Genomic DNA, 23,588 nt, shown 5'->3' on the forward strand with positions numbered 1-23,588 from the left:
TTTCTGGAAATGTTTAGAGTGGGACAAATGCTGACTCACCAGTGGCTAACAATGTTTTAAAAATGGACAAAATGGCAAAAGACCTCCAAGTGGAGCCAAGGACACAGAATCACCCACAAATCAGATCAAGCATTGTTTTTAACTTAGTAAATGGGGATCATACTGAGGTAAAGTGAATTATAACACTGAATCAGTTTCAGGAAGTAACCACAACACTACAATGATCTTGAGCGTTTCCTAATCATGTTTCCAGAGACAAGTAATCTGTCTGTCCACGCTGAACATGAAACTGCTGCGTGATGCTGAAACCAAGTAACCAACAAAATCTCCTAAAACGGCTCATTTACACAACTGTTTAAAAGTCTGAGGTCAGCAAGATTTTATGTTTTTGAAAGAAGTCTCACCATGGCTGCATTTATTTGATCAAATATACAGTAATATTGTGAAATATCGATTTCAATTTATATTAACATGTCATTTATTTTTGTGATGGAAAGCTGAATTTTCAGCATCATTACTCCAGTCTTCAGTGTCACGTGATCCCTCAGAAATCATTCTAATATGCTGATTTGCTGCTCATGAAATATTTCTTTCTTATATCAGTTGTTGGAAACTTAAAATGTCTTTCCTGTCACGTTACATTAATTTAATGCATTCTTGCATAAAAGTATTATTTCTATCAAAAATACTGACCCCAAACTTTTAAAGGGTGTTGTTCGTGGCCTCAGCATATTTCAGTTTTTAAGCTATTCAGCCAGTTACACACACACAGTCTTTAGTTTTACATTTCTAGTCTTATATTAAATACTCATGTTGCATCACTGCCACTTTATGAAATCTGTATTACCATATTTGTACATCCCAAGGGTTTTTATTATGCATAGCATTTTCACATCACTCCTTTTTATTAGCATAACTGTATATATTTTATTAGAGGATATGACAACTTGTCTTATTTTATATATTTAATTTTGCATTCCAGACAAAGGGAAATGATATAAACTCACTATTCTTTTTGAAAGGAAGTTATTTATTTTGTTCATACATATTGGGCATGCTTGATGGGAAAATATGTAATAGTAGCTTACTCTTGAATTCAGTACAATGTGAAGTATTCTGACACATTCTTGTTAAAATGACTGAAAATATCTGTTGCTGAAGATTCATGATGCATGAACACTTCAAGCAATGACATGCATTTGACAAAAGATGAAATGTTATCATATGCAGATATTTTAGGTTCTGTATAAACTGTCAGTCACACTTGAAGTGTCATATTGCCAAACAGTCATTACAGACAACAGTATTTCAGCTTTATAGCAACTACAAACAAAATGTAAGGTGCGTCGGGAAACCATTTTTACAATAAAGAATGTGAACTAAAAAAACTTTGTTTTTCTTTTTTGAAACACTGAACTTTCAATATAGTTCATGCCAGAATACAATTCATTTTACTCGACTGAGATAACATAAAAAGGGTGAATTTTAGTCTCCCCAAAAATAAAAATTTTCTTTAAATGTACTCACCCTCAGGCCGTCCAAGATTTAGATGAGTTGTTTCTTCATCAGAACAGATTTGGAGAAATTTAGCATTACATCACTTGCTCACCAATGAATCCTCTGCAGTGAATGGGTGCCGTCAGAATGAGAGTCCAAACAGCTGATAAAAACATCACAATAATCCACAAGTAATCCACACCTCTCCAGTCCAGCAATCAATGTCTCATGAAGCGAAAAGCTGCATGTTTGTAAGAAACAAATCCATCAAGACATTAAATTTATTGGTGAGCTTGTTATGTTATGCCAAATTGTTACGATGATGAAACAAACTCATCTAAATCATGGATGGCTTGAGGATGAGTACATTTTCAGCAAATTTTCATTTTTTGGTGAACTACTCCTTTAATCACTCACCTTTTGGATAATCCTCATCCTCTTCGCTGCTGTCTGAATCCTCCAGTTCAACCAGAGCCACGTCCTGCAAGGCAGACACATCTGATATTATGGAATAAGTGAAATATTGTTATATTTAGACGCGTTAAGATGAATTACAGCTAGTGGTGAGACTAGACGCACTATCGCAATGATTTTCTCTGCATCCTCCACACTCTCAATGTCAAAGAAAGCAGCAGGAGCCTCGTCCATCTGTTGTCTTAGAGACTCATTGGCTTGGGCAACTTGGGGAAGGAAACTCTGCAACTTGTCCAAGACTAGCACACAGAAACAATACACTCGTATTTAATAGATTATAGCTTAATTATGCATTAAAGATAACCCAGAGTTCAACAGATATTTTTCATGGATTTCTGGAGATATCAAAGTTAACAATTCATTTATGATTAGGTGTTCCCGAAATTATATTTGGTTATGATGCAAATAAGAGCTAACAACACATCTGTGATGTAGTTTAATTTTTACATTTCTACATTATGATTTGAGAGTAGTTCTTCTCAACTGGTCAAATGTTAATTTAGAAACATCATTTTTATTTTCACTTGTCAGTTGACTTCTAGTTAGTTTTCTAAAATGAACACACAACATGGAAAAACCAAGTATTTAAGTTTTCATTAAGACCATGACTAAAGCTTTATTGGTTATTTAATTATTATTATGATAGCTTTTTTTTTTTTTTAAATTACAGTTTAAAGAAATTACATTTATAAAGTTTTTAATTAGTCAAGGGAAAATTGAAGAATCGCCTAATAAATGAAACCAGAAACGTAATAATTTTATCTAATCACAAATATGCAAAACGAATTACACCTGATCCGATAAGAGAAGGTTTCTGAATTGATCTGTTAGACGAGATGTACGTGCTGCACAACATCATCCAAAACTCGATAAAAAAAATAAAATAAAATAAAATAACGTACAAATTTTAGTGTAGAACCTCAAGTCACTAATAGTATTAAATTAATAAAGTTTAACAGTATAAAATTAATAAAATTGCATTTTCAAAGATGAAAATTTTAAATTGCCTGTTTTTTTTTTTTTGTTTTTTTTTTTTGTTACATTATTTCCTTATCTCTTCTTATCTCTTTCTTTATCTCTTATTTTTTATTGTTAGGTTGTGTTGTGAACTTGCTAACATTTTTTCTTAATTATCTGGCATTACCTGTTTTAAATCGGACCTCGCAGGACTTTAGGTTGTCATGCTTGTTTGATGACATTCTTGTCGGACAAGGATGAAATAATACAACTTGTAAATTAAAGCATATTAGAAAACGCGTATGATGTGTTTTAATTTATTTAAGTTTTAATGTGCTTCAAGGTGATCTCACGAGTCTTTTATTTTGAAATGCGTGCTCGCTCCCGCGGCAGTGATGACGCGCCGCCGCTGTCACAGAGCTCCAGTCTAGCGAGCAGGGAAAAAGCAGAAGCTGGTCTCGACGGAACTAAAATATCACGGTAAATACATTCCTTTATTGTCTTTTAACCCTTCAGAGAGATTGTTTAAATAAAATAAAGCGTTCGTTCCATTCGTCCAGGCTTCGCAGTTTAAATGATGCATTCTTAATGTTTACCATCAGGCAGCCGGAGAATAGGATGTTTTGGGGTGATTCCAATGCACAAGTCATCTATAAAGGTTTAGACATACAATTGAGTGTTTTTTAATAATCATAAACCATAAAAACTTAACAAATCAGACATTTTTAATTAGTTTGTCCAACTGAAAATGCATCCTGTCCTCTCCCTGCCTCCTCATCATAAAATATTGTTACGTTATATCTCTAATAATATCAGTAGAATATGTGATTAGTTACTTACAGGCATAATAATGTGTTGTTCTGAACGCATTATATGATGCATTTGTTCATTACCTGTATGTTTTATAAGTTCTGTGAATTTTATCTTGCAATTTATTATTATTTAAATTTTTTTTGTAGTTGTCAGATAAATGTTTCTATACGTTTCTATAAATATTAATACTGAAGGGGTTCAGAAGTTAGTCCCAAGTATGGAGTACTTAGTAATTGATGTTTAAGTAAATAAAGTTTATACTGTGTACTAAACACTACGACTGCCAGTTCAGCATCTAGATCAAATAACTGCTGCTGACAGACTAAAAGAAAACTTATAATGATAGTGTGACCTCGAATGTGACACTTTTGTTGATGAATTTCCTCTGTGCTTATCTCTATCAGGTCACTGCGATACTGTCAGAGCTTCTTCACAGCTGTTATGGATGCCACCTGCTGTTTCTGCTGATCTGCTGCTCTTCTCAAAGTCCAGAGGGCCATGAGCCCAAATAGTTCCTGTCTGCAATATGAGCCTCCGAACCATAGGGGGCGCTGTGCTCAGCTCCCTGGGCCCTAGTCTGGCAGCTCAGGCTGGAGGAGCCTGGAGCTCCGTCTCTTTCAGACCCATACCCTCCTTGCTTCAGACCATGGTACCTGCTGGTTACACTGCACTACAGGAGGAGCGGCTAGCCATGGTGGACCTCGGCACACCCAAGCCAGAGTCCCTCAAAAACGGGTTCCACCGCGAGCCCCGCCGCCACTCGGACCGCAGCAGCCGAACGTCCATCAGCCTGTCTGATGCCGGAGATGGACGCTTTGTGGAGACGGAGCCCATGCTGCCGGAGGGCAGGCTTTCAGGAGAAGAGGCCGATGAGGAAGAGGAGAGCGAAGAGGAAGGGCAGCAGCAGGCAACTAGAAATATGCCCAAAGAGTCACCCCTCGCCATGGCATTACAGATACTGGTGCCCTTCCTTCTAGCTGGGTTCGGGACGGTTTCGGCCGGAGTTGTACTGGATATAGTACAGGTGAGTTTTTGAAACTTTAAAGGGAGCATTTACTCACCTTTATGTGGTTTCCAAACCTTTTTGTCTTTCTTTCTTTTGCGGAACTGAATATGATTATCCATATAATGAAAATCAGTGGGGTCCAAAATCACACTAGTCCCCATTGACGTTCATTTTATGAACAAAAAACACTGAAGCAGTTTTCAAAATGTTTTATTTTGTGTTTCACAAAAAGGGTGGACTGTCCCTTTAAGTATTAAACTTCGACGTAATTCGACTTGCCATTTTTGACTGGCAGATAATAAAACTTATCAAAAAATAAATAAATAAAAATAATCAAAAATGGTTCTCAACCTTTTTGCCCTGACTACAGAATTTGAGGATAATATTTGAAGGCCCTCCTATCTAAACTGTACCTTGAATGAATGAATAAACTCAAAAATATTCTGTCTGTTTAATGTTGAACTTTTATTTTTTAATTTTTTATTATTACTATTTTTAATTAATTAATTAATTTCTAAAATTAAAAAATAAGTTGATGGTAATATAACTAAATTTAAATAAGCTGTCTTATTTTTAGGGGGCCCCACGTGAAGTTTGTCGAGGCCCCCTAGTGGGCCCTAGTCCCCTGTTTGAGAACCACTCCATATCCACTTAAAAACATTACATATATTTTCTTTTTTCAGCATTGGGAAGCATTTAAAAACATTACAGAGATCTTCATCCTGGTTCCGGCTCTTTTGGGTTTGAAAGGAAACCTAGAGATGACCCTCGCTTCCAGGCTTTCCACAGCGGTCAGTATCTTAATTAATTTCCAGCTGTTTTCACATAATTGGATCTTGCTTTAGCTCACATTAGTGACTGCCAGCTCTCACAAGATGTGCTCCACTGATGCGTAGTTGCTTCATGATGAGATCTTGGCCTGTTTTGGGCATGCTCTTGTCTGTCAGGACCTGACGATTCATGCTAGTGCCCATCTCCACAGACTAGGGCCGGTAGTAAAAACCATTTATAAGTGATAGAATATCTAGCAAAACTGTTATTATGGTTATGACTCAATAGGTATTTCCAACCCCCATGTGTCTCTGAGTAAGAAAAACACATGTAAAATTTCAAGACAACATGTCATCTTTACTGTCTTAATGCCTGGTCTTATTGTGCACAATATTTTAAAGAAAAGGTTTGTTTTATAATCTTTTACTCTATATTTAATACTTCTTACACCTCGCTAGCGTATTTTCTGTTGACGTTACCAATAACTTCATTACCTTGTCAACCAAAGCAACTGAACATTTTGACAAGTGTTTAAATAATGCAATTAAATAAAGGAAAAAATTTATTAAATATTATCTAGAAATGTAAAATATAATTTATTTATACATTTATACATTTTATTTGTATTTATTTATTTTTGCTGGAGCATGAATTTTGGGGGCATTTTGGTCACTTCGGCGCCTTAATTTCTGACCCTTGTAAAAATGTGTTGCAAATGCTGTTTCTTGTCATCTATAAAAACTTATTGTGCATTTAAACTTTTCCATAGTTAAATTCTCAGGTGTGTTTGCATGTGTGCATAGACTTGATTATATAATCTAGTTTAGCAACAGATTCTCTCCCTTTCCCACTCCTGCCCTTTTCTCTGGGCGCTGGAGTCTCGGCTGCTATCTGCTGACAGAGTGATTTCATTTTTTTGGTAGCTAGTGTGTTTTTTTTTCTCAGTCCGGGACTTTAGAGCTCAGAGGGGTTTCAGCTCATGCCGTTTAGCGTCTAGTGTTCTCATGGCAAATCTGTCGTCCCCCCTCGAGGTGAAAGAATAAACAAACCCTGGCGGTGTGGACCGAGCGGAGGAGAGGGGTGAAAGTACAGGCCTTCTGTTCACCCTCATGCAGCTGGGGAAAAAAAAGGAAAACACACACTGAGTCTATTGCCCTCAGACGGCTCTCTCCTACACGCTGCTCTTTCACATTTACATTTGTTTCCTGTATTTTCTTAAGCACACACACTTGTGCACACACACTGGCTCATCGGTTGTAGAGTCGGCCATCTTGTTACTCTGTGGGCAGAGATCCATTCCAAACCAAAAATATTATTAACTTTTCCTCACATGTCAGTTTTCTCTTCAGTGTAAAATACCCAATGCCAAAATCCAGCACTCAGAACAGAAGTCATTTGGTCACATACGGTTGTTTTCTTGGTTTAGCTTTTAAGTCCCGAATTAAAAGATTAAAAGAATTATTGTATTTTATATAATATTTTAAGCCTCTTTTTAGGGCCATTAAGATTTTTCTGCATTGTTATTCTCTTTTTTTATAAATGTATATTAAATTGTTAATGTAAATCAATTGTAATTAATTACATTAAATTCAGTACAACTTATTATATATTACCATGATGTTACATTTTAAATAATATATAATTTTTTTGCATAACACTAATGTAAAAATTGTCACTGCACAAGATCTTAATGGTCCTAAATAAAGTTGCTTTGATTTTTGGGTGAACATGTTTGAAATATTTATCATTTATCAATGCTTTGTCAACTTATGCTTTTTAGGTAGGAAGTGCTAGAAAATGTGCATAAAACATATGTGTCACATCTTAGTGACCACAGTCCAAGTGACTGAATGGAATAATAATGAGAGGAAAAAAAAGAGTTCATCAATTTTGTTGTCTTTAGGTGAATGTGGGGAAAATGGACTCACCCATAGAGAAGTGGAATCTGATTATTGGGAATTTGGCGCTGAAACAGGTAAGAGCTTTCAGTAGGGTTACATGTACAGGACAGACTCAGAAAATTTTAAATACTTTCACACACGGTTATTTTGAATCAGGGTTTTTACCTGAAAAAGGAAGAGAGATCTTATCAAGATATTTACACAGACCGTAATAAAACAAATCACAGTGAAGTGTCTATGTAAGTGTATATATAATAAGTAATTAAAGATGATTTATTTTTAAATATATATATTTTTGGTTATTTTATCTTTAAAATATATTTTTTCAAATATATACAAATTTAAAATAATTAAATTAAATAAACAAATAATAAAATATCTATTTATATATTTAATAAAATAAAAAGGTATATGTATTTTTTAAATAAATGAAACCCATTGTTCCCTCTGTCTGTCTCTCTTTCTCAGGTGCAGGCCACAGTAATAGGGTTCCTGGCAGCAGTAGCGGCCGTTGTACTGGGTTGGATTCCTGAGGGAAAGTTCCAGATCGGTCACGCCGTGTTGCTGTGTTCCAGTAGCGTCGCAACAGCCTTCATAGCATCTCTGCTGCAGGGTCTGTACAACAGATTAACCTCTAATACTCTTACGTGTATTTACTAAAGCGTTTAGTGAATAATGGCCACATTGTTTAATCACAATACCACATTAGTCATGTTTGTCATTAGTAACGTTTCACGTTATGAATGTCCAGTTCCAAGTGAGTTAGGTGAACAATGTCTCTTCTCTTCAGGTATATTAATGGTGGGTGTGATTGTGGGCTCTAAGAAGACAGGCATCAACCCTGATAATGTAGCCACACCCATCGCTGCCAGTTTTGGTGACCTCATCACGCTGGCCATCCTGGCATGGATCAGTCAGGGCCTCTACAACTGCCTAGGTGAGAAAGATGGGTATAAAAATAAGGGCTCTGTTCCAAACCCTAGTGAGCTGCCTAGCTAGATAGCATTTTTGGCATCAGATGCACACTCAAAATCAAAGTATGCTACGGTTAGGATGCTGCCTTCGAAGAAAGCCACCTTTGTAGACAGCAGACAGCAAGGCAGCTCACTAGAAACTGTAACAGAGACAGAAAGAGGTTTATTTTTTTTGTCCAGAATAGATCGTAGGTTAGAGTTCGATAAATCTGTAGCAGTTTCTCTCCAGCAGATCAGAGATACTTTCAGTTTTCTAGCACAAGAGGGCGCAAGAATCTGTCGCTTTGGATCTAGCTTTGAGTGAATTATGTTTCGATGCATTTGTTATAAAGTCTTCTAAAGAATATTATGTGGAAAACCTGGACATATTTCAGTCTTTGTCTGTCATATTAAAGTGTGATCAGTAATATATCTTAAACGTAGCAGCACATTTCACACTCTCACACTCTATTGCAGGTGTCAGCAGATGTGAGGTGTGTAAGTTACAGTTTATGGGGCAGTGGGGTTGATATGTTTTATGGGTTGGGTCACGCTGCTAATGAGTCTGGCTCAGGACAATGAGAGTGTTGTGACACAGTGCATGACCTCGCTGGGTCTGCAGATCCACATTCTCATGAAATACACACACACACACACAGGGCTCAGTATGTCTCTATATATCTCTCTCTCTTCTTGTGTATGTTTGTGTTTATATGTGTGTGTGTGTGTGTGTATGTTTATATAATTTTTAATATTTTAAGATTATGAAAATATTTTTCAATATAATGTATCATTAAATGGTACTATCAGAATAATTAGAAATTTAAATTTGTGTCCATTCATTCATTCCTGTTAGGTATTATTATATATGTTTAAATTAGTTTTTCTCTAAAAATTATGCCTTGTTTTAAATTTTATTTATTTTAATGATTTATAGGTTTATAATATATCTGTGCAGAGAGAGAGTATTTTAATATCATGAAAATATTATATAATATTAAATTATTAAGTGTTCCATTTTTGACAGTTCCCATTTTCACTTTGTTTTTACCTTGTTTTAATTTAATTGTTTCATTTTTCTATTTAAAATATGTAAGAAGTAATTATTTATATTTGGTATTTATGTATTTATTTGAAGGATATAAAATGTTTCTAAATATTTTATATTATTAAATGTTAATGTAAAATTAATAAATTATATTTAAACAAAAAATAAATTAAAAAAATTAACTTTATTGTCAGTTCTTGATTGTTCTTATTCGTTTGAAAAGATCAAGTTAATTTGTTAATTAGTTGATTTATCAGCTTTTGAAAATATTGACGATCACTTTAAATTTGGTTTTCAACATGGTTCTTTGTTTGTGGCAACTTTTTCAAACATTTGGCCCTAACAAGCATAGCCAAATAGCCAGCGTCTCTCTCACACACAAACACTATATCTAAAAAGTGTGAAAGTTACACATGGGCCATCCTGAGCAGCATTCTGGAGTGTTTATGCTGAGTTTAATGGGGCTTCGGTCCATTATGACTAAGTGTGATAAGCTCCAGACTGAGCGCCGTGCTCCTTTTTTAGTCTTTCCTTTTCTGAGAGAGGTGAAGTGAGGTGAGGGCAAGGCAAATGGCACCACCATGCCACGCCAAAACCATATCAGCCATGCCAACCAGCCGAGAAGAGAGGCTTCTGCCATCATTAGCGCACACCGCTGCCCTTTCAGGCCCGTCTCACACTAAATATAGTCACACAGATGTTGCCTCTATGTTTGGGATTTAAAGATTTAGGCAGTTTAATGTGTGATTTAGCAAAAAAGTGAAACCTCTTTTGAATCACTGTCTGCATCAAAAGATTGATATATATATATATATATTTTTTTTTAAGAAGATCATTTTTTTTGCTCAATCTGCTTAAATCCAATTAGAGCCAGTCAGTACGGCTGCATGTACACAGCAGCAGAATATGATTGTCCGTCCTGATCGGGGCGCCACATTAAGATTAACATGAACATTTTTGAGCAATGCCACAAAACAAATTGGGAATCAAATCAATCATAGGTTTTGAGTCAATTAGAAATGGAAGAATGTGCCACGTGAAAATGAATCAAACTCAAGAGACTATGGAAATGTTTGAGAGTTGCTCACAAGACTAAAAAAATAAAATCATGAATGTAATCCCATAAACTTTAGGAAACTTATATTAGGAAAGCAAATACAAACCGTTTAAAATTTATTGTGATATCCATAATATTACTTAGTTTTGTATTGCAAGCAAAATCATTGTAAATATATTTAAATAAATTTTCAAAATATTCCAAAACCCCACATAGTCATAACAAAATTCTTAGTGTGAGTTCAATTTATGTGTTCTGTCTGAACGGAACCACAGCTGACAACATGATTTCTGTCATCAACAAGATGTCAGTTGTGGTTATTTTTTCCTGTCAGTCTCCCCGTTATGGCTGTCAATCCATCTCAGTTTTTGAAAATGAGTTATAGTGTTCTCAGAGAACAGGACGACACTCCTGTTGAGTTTTCACTACTGTCTCTTACTGGAAAATTACAATAAAAACAGCAAAATTGAAATTTTAAAATGTGTTTGTTTTTTACTTTTTTTTATTATATTATAAAATGTAATTTATTCCTGTAATGGCAAAACTGAATGTTCAGCAGCCATTACTCCAGTCTTCAGTGTCACATGATTATTCAGAAATAATTTGAATATGCTAATTTGTGCTCAAGCAACATTTCTTATTATCAGTGTTGAAAGAGTTTCTGCTTAGTATTTTTGTGTAGCCATAATTGTTTTTTTTTTTCAGGATTCTTTGAATAGAAAGTTCAAAAGAACAGCATTTGTTTGAAATAATAATATTTTGTTACATTATAAATGACTTTACTGTCACTTTGATCAATTTAATGCATCCTCCTACACTGAAAAAAGTTTTAATTTCTTTCAAAAAGAAGAATATTTTAGTGACAGAAATCTTTTAGACAGTATTTTGTATAACATTTTGGCCACATAACTGAGAGCATGAAAGCAGCGGGAGTGTCCCAAAATGCCAATTTAGAATAGTTATTAAATTATAAAAAAAGATTTAAATGTAAAATATTTCTGTATTTTAACATAAATACAGAATCTGTGTTCACTGAGGTGTTTCTCTCTGTCTGTTTGATCAGACTCTCACCCATATGTGTCGTCTCTGGTGTGTGGCTTCTTCATGTGTCTGACTCCGCTGTGGATGGTCATCTCTTCCAAACATCCCGCCAGCCGTCAGCTGCTCTACTCGGGCTGGGAGCCCGTTATCACTGCCATGTTCATCAGCAGGTGTGATACACACATACACACACCTCACACACCTGGCCACAGATTCGCACACACATTGAAAAAGCATGTGGATATTCATTTGCCCCTCTAACACAATAACATGTTGCTATTTCAGTATTGGAGGACTCATCCTGGACAAAACTGTGTCTGATCCCAACCTGGCTGGGATTGTGGTTTACACACCTGTTATTAATGGTGAGATTTGTTATTCTATACAAAAATATTCTATAAAGCTTTTACTGTTTGTCTTCCTTTGAAATCTGCGAATAGTACAACACTTGTCAATACTGGAGAATAATTCTTGACGTTTTGGTCAATACTCTGCATAATAGGCCAAGCTACATCAATATCTCCATTTTTACCTGTCTTACTTGTGTATTATTTGTCTTTTGAAAGGTTTAAGCTTTTAAAACCTTAATTTGTAGACCTTTATTTCTAACGCCCCCATGTCCACGGCGTGCATTGTTGCTCTCAGCTGATATTTCAGTCCCCTTTCAGACTGTTATTACCTCAAAGAAACATCTCTGCAATAACCGCCCTCTTTTGAAGTCACACAAGAATCCTTGTGGCAGATATAGCCACTTTTGTGATTTTAGTGAGTATTTCCAAATTGAGAAAAAGCCAAAGGATGGAATATAGCTGAAATAGAGTTGGATGAGATTGAGCTGTAGGGTGAAGTCATTAATTGCTGTAGTTGAGCTTCGCGCGGTCACAGGAGAGGAAGCCAGAACCATGGCACCTCCACAAAGAGCCATACGATTTTTAATTAAAGCACACTAATGAGAGACATTTACGCTGTCTGCAGCCTGTCTATGTTCTCCCGCCCAGACCACCAAACAGCTGTTTGAATCTCTCTGTGTATGTGTGTGTGCATGAAAGATGACAGAAGTTTCTATCAGAATATCTCAAAATCAAAGGTTTTATTCTCAGTTCTAAGTGAGACGTGGAACTGAGTTGAGAAGGAATTACTGAGGAACTCAAAACAAGAGGAAAAAGTGATATAGGATGAGTAACACAGGCTTCTGTGGTTTGTCTGGCCAAACAGGAAGCGAGTCAAAGAAGGTAATTTAAATGATTGCAACATACACATGCTCATGTGCCACTTTGGTAGAGGAAAATAGTTTCCATTATACTTAAATAGAGCTAAGTCTGACTTCTCTTATCACCCCCAGTACGAGGATGGGTCACAGTGGTCAAATGGTTGCCCAACAAACCAATTAGTGTGGTTAATCTAGATTTTTTTTTGTACATCTTTTTTTAGTATAAAGGTTTTTAGTGGCACTGCTTTAATTAGCATGTTGTGCTTTAGCCCGTAAGACATGTATAAGAAAACTCTCTTAGAAAAGCATCTTTAAATTCATCCCAATTAAAACTGCAGCATCTATCTATACATTCAGACAGAACTTTTTGGTTACTATTACATTACATCTCATGCTATTTTTTTGATAGTCTCCCTGCAAACATTGCATTTTAAAACTGTATGTTAAGTTTGAAGTAGTTCTGTTTTGAACAGAACAGTGTTTTACAAAAATTCCCTTCAGCACTTGTCCATTGGGAGTCAAATAAACCTGTATCCAGCCTAATAATTATACAGATTAAAAACAATTAGTTTTGCACATCACAACCCAGACAGTGTAATTACTGAAAACCAATTGGGCCCATAATAGAGCCTTGCTGCACACCCATGCAAAGTCTCATCAGATCTGTGACCCAGATTAAGGCATCCATATATGTTAAGACCGCTGCTTGGACAGAAATGAGGTTGCATATCATCTCCATTTCCTGTTGGCTGACATAGCTAAAACAAGCATCGGATTAACTGGACCTGGTTGCTCCAGGAAAGGTCAAACAATTCCCATACACTCCTTTCTCATGCCTCCAACCCATATCCAAAATGTTATGTTGTTGCTTGTTTGTGAGAAATTGGAGAAATTTTAGACCTTGCCAGTTAATCTGAACTGCAGACACCTTCCCACACACTCCTCCATACAGATGGCGTCTCTCCAGCACTGCCACAGGGACGTGGCACAGTGTGGCGTAATGGTAACCTCTGCATTAAACATAAACATGGCCTTGTTGGGGCTAATTGTGCAGAAGCCTGAGCTGTGCTAAAAGATAATCGTTCTCCCTCAGGTCTGCTCTTTAACGATGGGAAATGTTATTGCCATTGTGGGCATGAATGCACTACTTGTATGTGAGAAATTGATTTGCTGTGCTTTATTGTAATTCAGATTTCCAATTTCCTGTTTGGCTGTGAAGTGAATGTATATTTTTTTAAAATAACGTCAATTCGTCTTGATTGTCCACTCTCAGTTACTAAACATTTTGAGCTGAAAGAACCATTTCTGGCTGTTTTTCCTGGAGTGGCAAGTTGGGCAAACAGCCTTTTAAAGCAATTCCCAAATCCCCAACAGTTGGTTGATGGATTTGACAGTGTCTTCCTTCACTAAAATTTCTATCTTTTCTGTTATTTTCTTTTCTGTTTTATTCTTTTCGATCAAAATTTTCAATCAAATTTTATTTCTGTTTTATTATATTCTATACATCTAGATACATTATTTGTGCTGTTCTGTTCTATTTTATCTTCTATTATATTCCATTCTATGCTCTGCTGCTCTATTTTGCTCTGTGCAGTTGTAGTTTATGTAGTTGTATTGTGTGTTGTTCTCTTCTGTTTGTTTTGTTTTGTTTTGTTCTGTTTACAAATATCCATTGTATTTGATTCTATTTTATTCCATTCTGTTTAGTTCTATTTCAAAAGCAGATGTTTTAGTTCAGCAGAGTGACAAGCCAGATGGTATAAAAAGAGGAGAGAATGTGTATGTTCAGCCAGTCTCTGTGTTGTCCGTTCTGTTCTGTCCTCTGTCTCCTGTCTTTTTCTCTCTCTCGCTTGCTTGTCTTCCCCCAGAACTGTTGGGCGTGACATATTGTTACTGCGGCTCTGGACACCACTCTACTTTACTCAGAAGAAAGAGAGAGAGAGAGCGAGAGAGAGAGGAAGGGCTGTGCGTGTTGGTGTGTGAGAGAAAGAAAGAGAGAGATAAAGAGGCGGGGGACAAAAGCAGAGTTAGTACTGGTGACTCATGGCTGCCAGTCTGACAGTGAAAAAAATGAAGCCTGTATACATAGACTTCACTGCAGAAGCTTCACTGACATGACAGTTATTCGCAGATTTACTTTAAGTCTCAAATGTGTTTGAAACAGGCAACTGTTTTTTCCCTCCTTTTAATTCAGGTTTTGTCCTTTGTACTTGTACTCTCAGTATATATTTGTCTGATATGTGTACTGTTATATTATAGGTATTGGAGGAAACCTGGTGGCCATCCAGTCCAGTCGGATATCCACCTACTTGCACTTTCACAGCACCCCTGGAGAGGTTCCTGATGAGGCCAAGGGTTGCTACTACCCCTGCCGCACCTTCTGTGGCACAGGTAACCCAGACCATTGCCCCAGTGTGCTTTAAATTACACCGTTGTGTGCCCTAGACACATTCTAGTGCATAAAAGATCAAAAAATTGTGAAATATATATATATAGCCATGTTCGACCCTGTATTTAAACCCTTTAAGCACACAAGCTAGTTTATTTCATTTGTCCATGAGCCATGTCCATCAGTGAACATACATCACAAGAGAATTCTGAATGAACCTTCATGAGCAAATATAATTTCCACTACATAACAATATTCCATTCATTCTGTGGTGGAAATGAAATCCAAAACCTTTTTGTTAATAAAATGACTGTATTTTATGAATCCTAAATACACAAAATTAAATAATATTGTTACCACCAGAACAGCCAGGCACAAGAACAGTTTTTTCCCGCAGGCTATATTCAGCCTGAACAATTAAACTTTCATAATTATACACCGTCCATCACAACTGACATATTTATGCACAGAATCCAAAATTTTTACACTTGTAAACTGCATACATTGTAAATACCTTATTTAAACAACTACATTAACTACATTTCTTAAATTATTGTTATATTCCATCCCTACTGTGTTATTCCTATGTATGTCTGCACTATGTCTGTACTTTCTTCTGCACTGGAAGCTCCTGTCGTCAAGTCAAATTCCTTGTGTGTATAAACATACTTGGTAACAAAAGCTCTTCTGATTCTTCTTATTCTTCTTATTCTAAAATTTAATCATACACTCTTCCCTGATACAATTATCTCTTTGGTAAACAAGCCCACTAATTTTATTAGAGGCAAATTACACACACAAAAAAATAAAGATTAGTTTCAAGGCATGACGTGGTTCAAACCTACACCTCCCGCATAAACACCTCAGCTCAGTACATGTGGAGCATGTCTGCTAAAGGGCTCCAAACCGCCCGTGTAATTTTAAATCCTCATCCTTTAAGTCTTACAAATTAAAAGAGAGTGACTTTGAAGGCAGTTTTTGTTTTCATAGCCTGTATTAAAGAGAGCGAGAACAAGTAACCAGTGTTTAGAGCAACTTCCCTTACCAGGGCTTGCAAGTGTGTGTACATTAGCTTTAATGGAGTGTGTGTAACGGTGGTTTGTGTATAACGATCCATCTCGGAGAAAAGCAGAGAACGCTTTCTATAAACAACAGAGGCTGCGGATGGCATGTTGATGCCGAAGCTTTGATGAAGGGCTCTTTCTTAGAGAAACAAGAGGACTCTGGGGACAGAGTCCAGATGCCCGAGTACATGAGGGGCACGGTGCCCACTGCAAGCTTGGCAGTGCCATCTGGAAAGATGGGCATAAATCTTCCTCCTTCAAGGGCTCTGAGTGCACAGGGAAGCCATACTGCGGTGGCTGACAGGATGCTAATGGAGCGAGAAGTGTAGTGTTTGTGAATGAGATGTTTACTGTATGCATATTCACTTAGAATATATAGAATAAATCAAATATGAACAGCTACGCACGTGCACAGATCGCACGTGGAGGGTTGTTTGTGTCTGGAGTGTTTCAGGGGTCTTAATGCTGGATGCTTTATGATGACAGATTTCACCTTTGGATATCATTGTGGAAAATATCATTCCGCTCATTTATCCTCCATTGTTATGATAAACAGGAAAATTTGTTTGGTAAAAGATTCCTTTTTTTATTTTTTATTTATTTTATTTTTTTATTGAAGTAATATTATGGAAAAGCTAAAATGTATTAAAAATCATTTTTATTAATTGAAATTAACCTGAACTAATAAAATGATATATATTACGTATTAAAAACTTAAATGTCTTTTAAAAAAAAAAAAAAAAAGAAGAAATGTTGCCTAACTGAAGTAAATTTTTTTTAATTGGGTTTAAATTTTTCAAATTCAATTCAAGTTTATTTGTATAGCGCTTTTCAGGATACAAGTCATTGCAAAGCAGCTTTACAGAAAATGTAAAGTTTTTACATTATATTTAGGAGTAGGTTATTAGGGGATGACTATAACAGAAATGTACATTAAAAATCATGCAGATAGTTTCAAAGTTGCGATTATATGTTAAATGTTTAAACTGAGTTACTAATACTGAAATAAAACTAAATAGAAACTAATAAAAATGATTAAAGCAGATAAAGTTAATAAAACTTCAACTAAAATTCAAAAATAAAAGCTAATTCAAAATATGAATAAATACAATAAAAGTATATAAATAGTTAATTCTAATGCTATATAATTATTAGAACTGTACTGTACTGTATGAGCATAATTTGAATATTATGAAATATATTTATATAGAATTTAGTTTATAATATTCTTTTATTTTATATTATTTACATTATTTATGGGCGGGGCTAAGCTGCTATGATGTAGAAGTAGGTGTTGATCTTCACAGTCAGTCTTTCATTGCAGTATGACGTCATACTGAGATGAAATATGAATCAACTCAATTTTGGCAGCTTGATTTCAATAAAAGCTGTTTTTAGATTAATGAGGACGTTTTACATTTTGAAACTTACAGGACGTATTTCTAGCACAATGTTGGACCTCTCATATGTCAAAATATTAAGGAAAACTAGATTTCTCAATTCAGAACCCCTTTATAATATCATTGTTGTTATTCAGATTTTAAAAAATTACACTTTTTTTTTTTTCCTTCTCTTTTTCAGGGGCCAATCACAGGTCAGCACAAGTACTGCTGTTACTGGTCGTCCCTGGTCATTTGATCTTCCTGTACACCATTGATCTGATGGAAAGGGGTCACACCTCACTGACGCCCGTCTTCATGGTTGTGTATTTGGCTGCTGCTCTTTTCCAGGTGAGTGTGACAAAAATAGGGCTTTCTAACGAGCACTGTCAAGGCAATGACATCTTCACTTGAAAGTTTACAGGCTGTGCGGTGCAGTTATTTCCATGCTGTTTAGAGAACCTGTCATCACTATATCTTTCTATTAAATCTGACACCTATTTGAGGGTCAGCTGTAAGCACCATTTCCTGTAGCAGACGAAAATGTCAGGCTATAATCATAAAACCAGACACCCGTTTTACGATACAGGTCTGGGGAATCTATTTCATCTTCAGTGTAAACGCGATGAATGTGCCGCCAGCAGCCCACATGTAACAATGTTACAACATGCAGTTGTTCCCATCATAAACCTACAAGCCTTTTAGAAAATCCCCAGAGCTTTTAGACGCCCCATTTCCCCTCTGAATGAAGCAGAGATGACATTAGCAATAGCGAGCAGGTGTTGTTTGTGTGTGTAAGTGGGTGTGTATGTATCTGCGAGTGTTTGGTTATTCCAAAAGGGTGTTTTCATAAATTGTTTGGATCGCAATTAAGATCGATTACCCTGCAGAGAACCTCAGTAAAGTGCATTCAGCAGCTGGCGCGCGACTGCGTGGAATGTGTGGTATTTTTAGGAAGTTTGTGTGTATGTGTACATTGTACGTGAAACGCCCTCACTAACCTAAACACACACGTCTTTGAGATCCGCAGCCGCACTGCTTGACTTCAGAAGGATCCTTGAGGAGAGGGAGGCCATTAATTGGGTTTTTCTGCTGCTCAGATATTTATTTTGTGTATCTTGAATTATTTGTGTACATAAATCATCAAATTCTAACTCTCTTCTCATGTTTCTCAAAACTTCTTAATTGTATAAATTGATTGTAGTATATTTGCACAAATTTTCATTTTGGTACTATTTATTAAACTGTAATTAAACAAAAAACACTTAATTCTATAATAACGATAAAACTATAAAAAAAAACTAAAAATATAAGTTTAAATTGTTAATAATAATTAATTATCTAAAAAAAAACAATACATTGAGATTATAAAATATATTTATATAATATTTTATTATATTATGTGTATTTTTATCACAAAATTATCATGATATAAAACCCTTATATGGCTAAATTATGCTTCTCAGAACAAAATCTTTTGAACAGAAGTTCACCATTATTAGCCTGCTCCAGCTGTAGCTTGGCTTGTTGAATGTATGTCTAGTGCCCTGAAAGTGGCCCCCTGACCTCTGACCTTCATGGGTCTTCAAATACAAGGCATCTATAGAATTCCAGAGAAAATCAGAGTCTGCTTTAGATGAAGACATTCCAGGGTTAAATGAAGTTCCCAGTACATAGCTGTTAAGTATTTTTGGTGACGCTGTACAGAGGGGTCTAAATTGGATATTCACATGCCTCTCCGGGGTCATTTTTTTCCGATGAGCCAATGAAGGGTCTCTTCCAAAAATTTGGTTGAGTAAAAAAAAAAAATCTACAGAGACCTTTTGTAACAGTATAAGTATTTACTATAACTTTTTATTATTTGAACATATCCTTGCTGAATAAAAGTATTAATTTATTTAAAAAAAAAAAAAAAAAAGAAGAAGAAGAAAAAAAGCACTGACTCCAAATGCTATTCTTTTTCAATTTTTATTCATTAAAGAAACCTGAAAAAAGTATCACAAGTTCCCAAAAAATATTAGACGGCACAACCATTTCCATCACACTGTAGTAATGGCAGATGACAATCATCTTTACATCATAAATAATAATAAATTACATTTTAAAGCATATTGAATTAGAAAACCGTTATTTTAAATTGAAATAATATTTCAGAATATTATTGTTTTTAGTGTATTTTATCAAATAAATGCAGCCGTGATGAGCATAAACGTCTAAGAAAAACAGAAAAAAGAAACTAAGAGAAAACTGATCCCAAACTGTCAAACAGTAGTTATTGTTTTCAAGCGCTTGTTGAACAGTTTACTAGTTTTATGACAAAATGTTGACTTTCAAACAAGAATCAGCTGTAATACGTCATATTGCAAACTAAACTGTACCGGTTCACATTCCATTTACTTTTAACCTTTTTTCTGCTGCCACTTTGAACCTAAAAAGGACACTGTGCTAACCTTTGCTTTCAGCGGGTTTATGAGTTTGCTAAATCGGACACAACCTTCCTTAAGGGAACCTCAAATAGAGTTTAACTACTCATTATATGTACTCTGTCTGTACTGATTATAATTAGCTTTCTATAAAACAACAGGAGTGTTATACATCCTCATTTAGATAGCTAAGTAAACACGTGTGTGTGTGTGAGTGGACGCATGAAAGCCATGCAGCATCTCTGACTGCTTTCTCTGTCCTAGTGATGAAAAAGTGTGTCCGTGTGTTTGCGCAGGGTGGAACTACAAGGCTAATCTTGTCAGGCCTCAAAAGCTTGTGTACATTAGCAAACCATCACTTTCCTCGGCTACTCGGAAGGCCTCCGGCATTCCCTTCCTAACAGTTTAATCCTTAATTAATAGAACCCTAATAAAAAGCAAAAGGGAAAGAAAACGCGAGGCAAAAGGTCACAAGGTTAATTATTGAAATAATGTCACAAAACTCATCTTACCTGGCAGGCACAATTAATAGCCTTTAAAACGGCCATTTATTTCCTGCTACCTAAATTGAAGTTTAAAATCTGCAGCTGAGAGCGAATCGCTTTTTAACCATCTCGCTCTGACCTTAATATAACGGATATAAATGAACGGATAACCAGAGCGTCAGACCTCCAAATAGAGTTTCACACCGACCTGTCAGTCTGATTAATGGGCAGGCCTCGTTTTTATTTCGCTTAAATGAAAATCCTTCACTCACACATGCACGGAAACACGGGGCGGCTGGCGAAAAGCCTTCAGGAATTGCTGCAGTCCATCTTTTTAACTTCCAGTTGAATGCAAGATGACGATTTGAAATGTTACATCTCCATTAAGCAAACAAGCTGGCATCCACTGGGCCGCACTGATCCAAAAGAGCATTTTAATAGTCTGTGATGCTCAGCGAAGACAAACACGGGGCTTATTTGCTGGTGTTTAATGAGCTGCGCTAAATGAAAAGCCTTAGATCTGAAGCAGTTTCGGAATTTTGTCTTAAATGGGAACAACGCTTTTTTGGAAAGAATGGGATCTTGTTTAATTTCTGAGACAAGCTTTTCAAAGAAGCTCCATAAACAAAAACATTGTGTTGCTTCTAGAATAACTCTGTCCGTCTCTTTTTGGTTTAGAGCTTCCTGTTTGTGTGTGTGCGTGCATGTGTGTGTGTGTGATTGTGTGGGAAAGTTCATCCAAAGGTACAGCGGAAGAGCATGGTTTTTCACAAGAGCGCAGCTTGGCTGACGCTTTTTAATATTCTCTCCATCCAGTGTTCTTGTTGCTTTGCATTTCGGACTGGATGGTGCACTCCATGTGGAAAAGCGGGAAGGATCCGGACAGTTTCTCTATCCCATACCTGACAGCGCTGGGCGACCTGTTGGGAACCGCCTTCCTGGCTCTCAGCTTCCACTTCTTGTGGGTCATCGGTGACCAGGACAGTGATGTGGGTGACTAAGGTCTTTCTTTGACCTTTGACCCGCAGATCAAACTATTCCATACTTGCTGTCTTCACTTATTGCCTTGAATGGCTGCTTGTCGGGCACAAAAACAAACTTATTCAGTTTGTTACTCTTCTTAAAGTGCCAGATGATTTATTAGCTGCCTTGAAAGATTCAAAAGGTGGCAAAGCTTCTCCATCATTTCAAACAGGGTGATTTCTGGTGTCTGGCGGTACTATAGCAGTGGAAGGACCAAATACAAACCCTCAAAACAAGAATATGTCTGGTGATTGTACTTTATTTATTTGTCTTTGTCTTTCTTTACTTATTTACCCATGTTACTTTTTCGTCTCTTTTGAGACTTGAGACTAGTTCCTCATGTCTGTCCAATCGAGTCAGACCTTATTACAAGTATAGCTGCACAGATTTACTCAACCAGTGCCCGATCAATTCATATAAACCTCTGTAATGCAGTTTGAGAGTTAAAATATTGCTTTGTACTGCTTAATAGTGTAGAATAATGAACTAATATATATCAGCTCTGAGAAAAGGGAATAGACTTTCAACCACTCGTTTAAAGAGAATCTTAACGGTCTGAGTATCGATTGGAAATGTCAAACTTTGTTTTTCCATCTCCAACGAGGTCCGTGTTTAATGGTCAAGTATGCAACCAAACAAAATGGGGTGAATGTGCAACATAGACATATATGTATATGTATGTGTGTGTGTGTAAAGATTTTTGTACATTGTCACTAAGGTGCCATGAACAGCATTTTTCTATGGGGGAAAAAAGTTTCTACTGGCACCAATGGGGGATTCTTTGTGTTTCTTTCTTGCCTTGCTTTTTTGATACTCAAAATGTTTAATAAAGGTTTAATAAAAATTTATGTCCAATATGCTTCAGTCTGATGTTTATTTTTTTCATCCTTTGGACTCCTGAGGCCATAATTTAATTCTGTCGACTGAAATTACCTGCATATGATGTCTTTCGAACTGCAGGGATGCTGCGAAACCTCTCTTATCGGTTTAGAAACCTCTTGTGCTTTTATGAGAAAGCTTTATGTACATTTGAGCAGAAGGTATTCGCTTGCTGTGTGAGAACAATAAAACGTGAACCATAAAGGGTTTTTATTTGATTACAAAGAGCACTGCCAAAAAAATAAAAAATACACCAGACACCTCATAGTGTGCTCCTAAAATTTGCACTTTACTCCACCTGTCAGCAGTTTGTCAAACTGAGCTTTTAAAACTCATTAGCCAAGCTCAGTTTTGTCACTTGATTTGCAGTTTGGTGGCCTGCTATTACTTTATTCACACATTAACTCATTTATTTAATTACCTTTTACAAATCTCATTATTGGCTATTAAATGCGACTAGATTACACACATTTTCCAGATGTCACTTATCACTCAACATTTTTGACATGTCTATTATATTATTGTCAACAGTCTAAAACAAAAGGCCTCTGTGTGAGTGTTTGGGTGTCTAGACAGGCCATGTTAATGATGGTTGTTGAACTCTATTGACTGCAGGGTTTAATGGGGTTATTTGAGCGTGTGGTGGATTGGGGGCCCTGAAATTTGAGCCTGCTCATAAATGGCCCCCAAATCGAGCCAGAGGGACCATGCTGTTTAGCACTCTATTAAAGCAGACCCAATCCCCCAATGCAACCCACAGCCTCTGTACCATGATCCCTCATGTTCACCACTAACAACAAACAGGTCATCGAGTCAATGTACTGCCCTTGTGGAGCTAATCAGCTAAAGCAATGACTTTCAAAACTGACTTTGATTTTTGTGGGTTTTTGTTGTTTACTGCTGGAAAATCCGAGGTTTTACATGGTCTCTAGTTGGGCCAAGCTGGTCTGAATGGTTTATTTGCTTTACTAGCAAATGGACCAGATTTTGACCTTGTAGACCACCTTGGTCTAGCAAAAACCAGCTACCCTGTTCCAATAACCAGCTTTAGTTTCTTAAAGAGACAGTACACTTTGAATGAAGATTATGGCATCATTTACTCACCCTGATTTTCTAATTTTGTAGAACTTAAATGAGGAAATGTTATGAGGATTGGGATCAAGGATTTTGGACAGTAAAGCACAATAAGAGTAGTCCGTATTTATAAATATAACCTTG

At 36.2% G+C, this 23,588-nt stretch overlaps 1 protein-coding gene across 2 annotated transcripts in view; it reads left to right on the plus strand.

Annotated features, from left to right (window-relative positions):
* Window positions 1–3,268: 3,268 nt before the first annotated feature.
* The window catches only part of LOC109055997 (solute carrier family 41 member 2-like), a 51,966-nt gene continuing 31,646 nt past the window's right edge, over window positions 3,269–23,588 (plus strand). The window contains exons 1-11 of one of the 2 annotated variants that reach the window (XM_019073186.2): window positions 3,269–3,408; window positions 4,146–4,765; window positions 5,431–5,538; window positions 7,422–7,493; window positions 7,888–8,032; window positions 8,210–8,356; window positions 11,541–11,688; window positions 11,804–11,883; window positions 14,988–15,119; window positions 17,763–17,911; window positions 21,284–22,350. In XM_019073186.2, the coding sequence (XP_018928731.2) occupies window positions 4,268–4,765; window positions 5,431–5,538; window positions 7,422–7,493; window positions 7,888–8,032; window positions 8,210–8,356; window positions 11,541–11,688; window positions 11,804–11,883; window positions 14,988–15,119; window positions 17,763–17,911; window positions 21,284–21,469 (1,665 nt within the window). In that variant the 5' untranslated portion in view covers window positions 3,269–3,408; window positions 4,146–4,267 and the 3' untranslated portion in view covers window positions 21,470–22,350. Of the gene's footprint in view, window positions 3,409–4,145; window positions 4,766–5,430; window positions 5,539–7,421; window positions 7,494–7,887; window positions 8,033–8,209; window positions 8,357–11,540; window positions 11,689–11,803; window positions 11,884–14,987; window positions 15,120–17,762; window positions 17,912–21,283; window positions 22,351–23,588 lie in introns of those variants that run through there. The other variant, XM_042721759.1, reaches the window with a different exon arrangement.

The sequence above is a fragment of the Cyprinus carpio genome, chromosome B4, assembly GCF_018340385.1.
Source record: "Cyprinus carpio isolate SPL01 chromosome B4, ASM1834038v1, whole genome shotgun sequence".
Classification (NCBI taxonomy): Eukaryota; Metazoa; Chordata; class Actinopteri; order Cypriniformes; family Cyprinidae; genus Cyprinus; species Cyprinus carpio.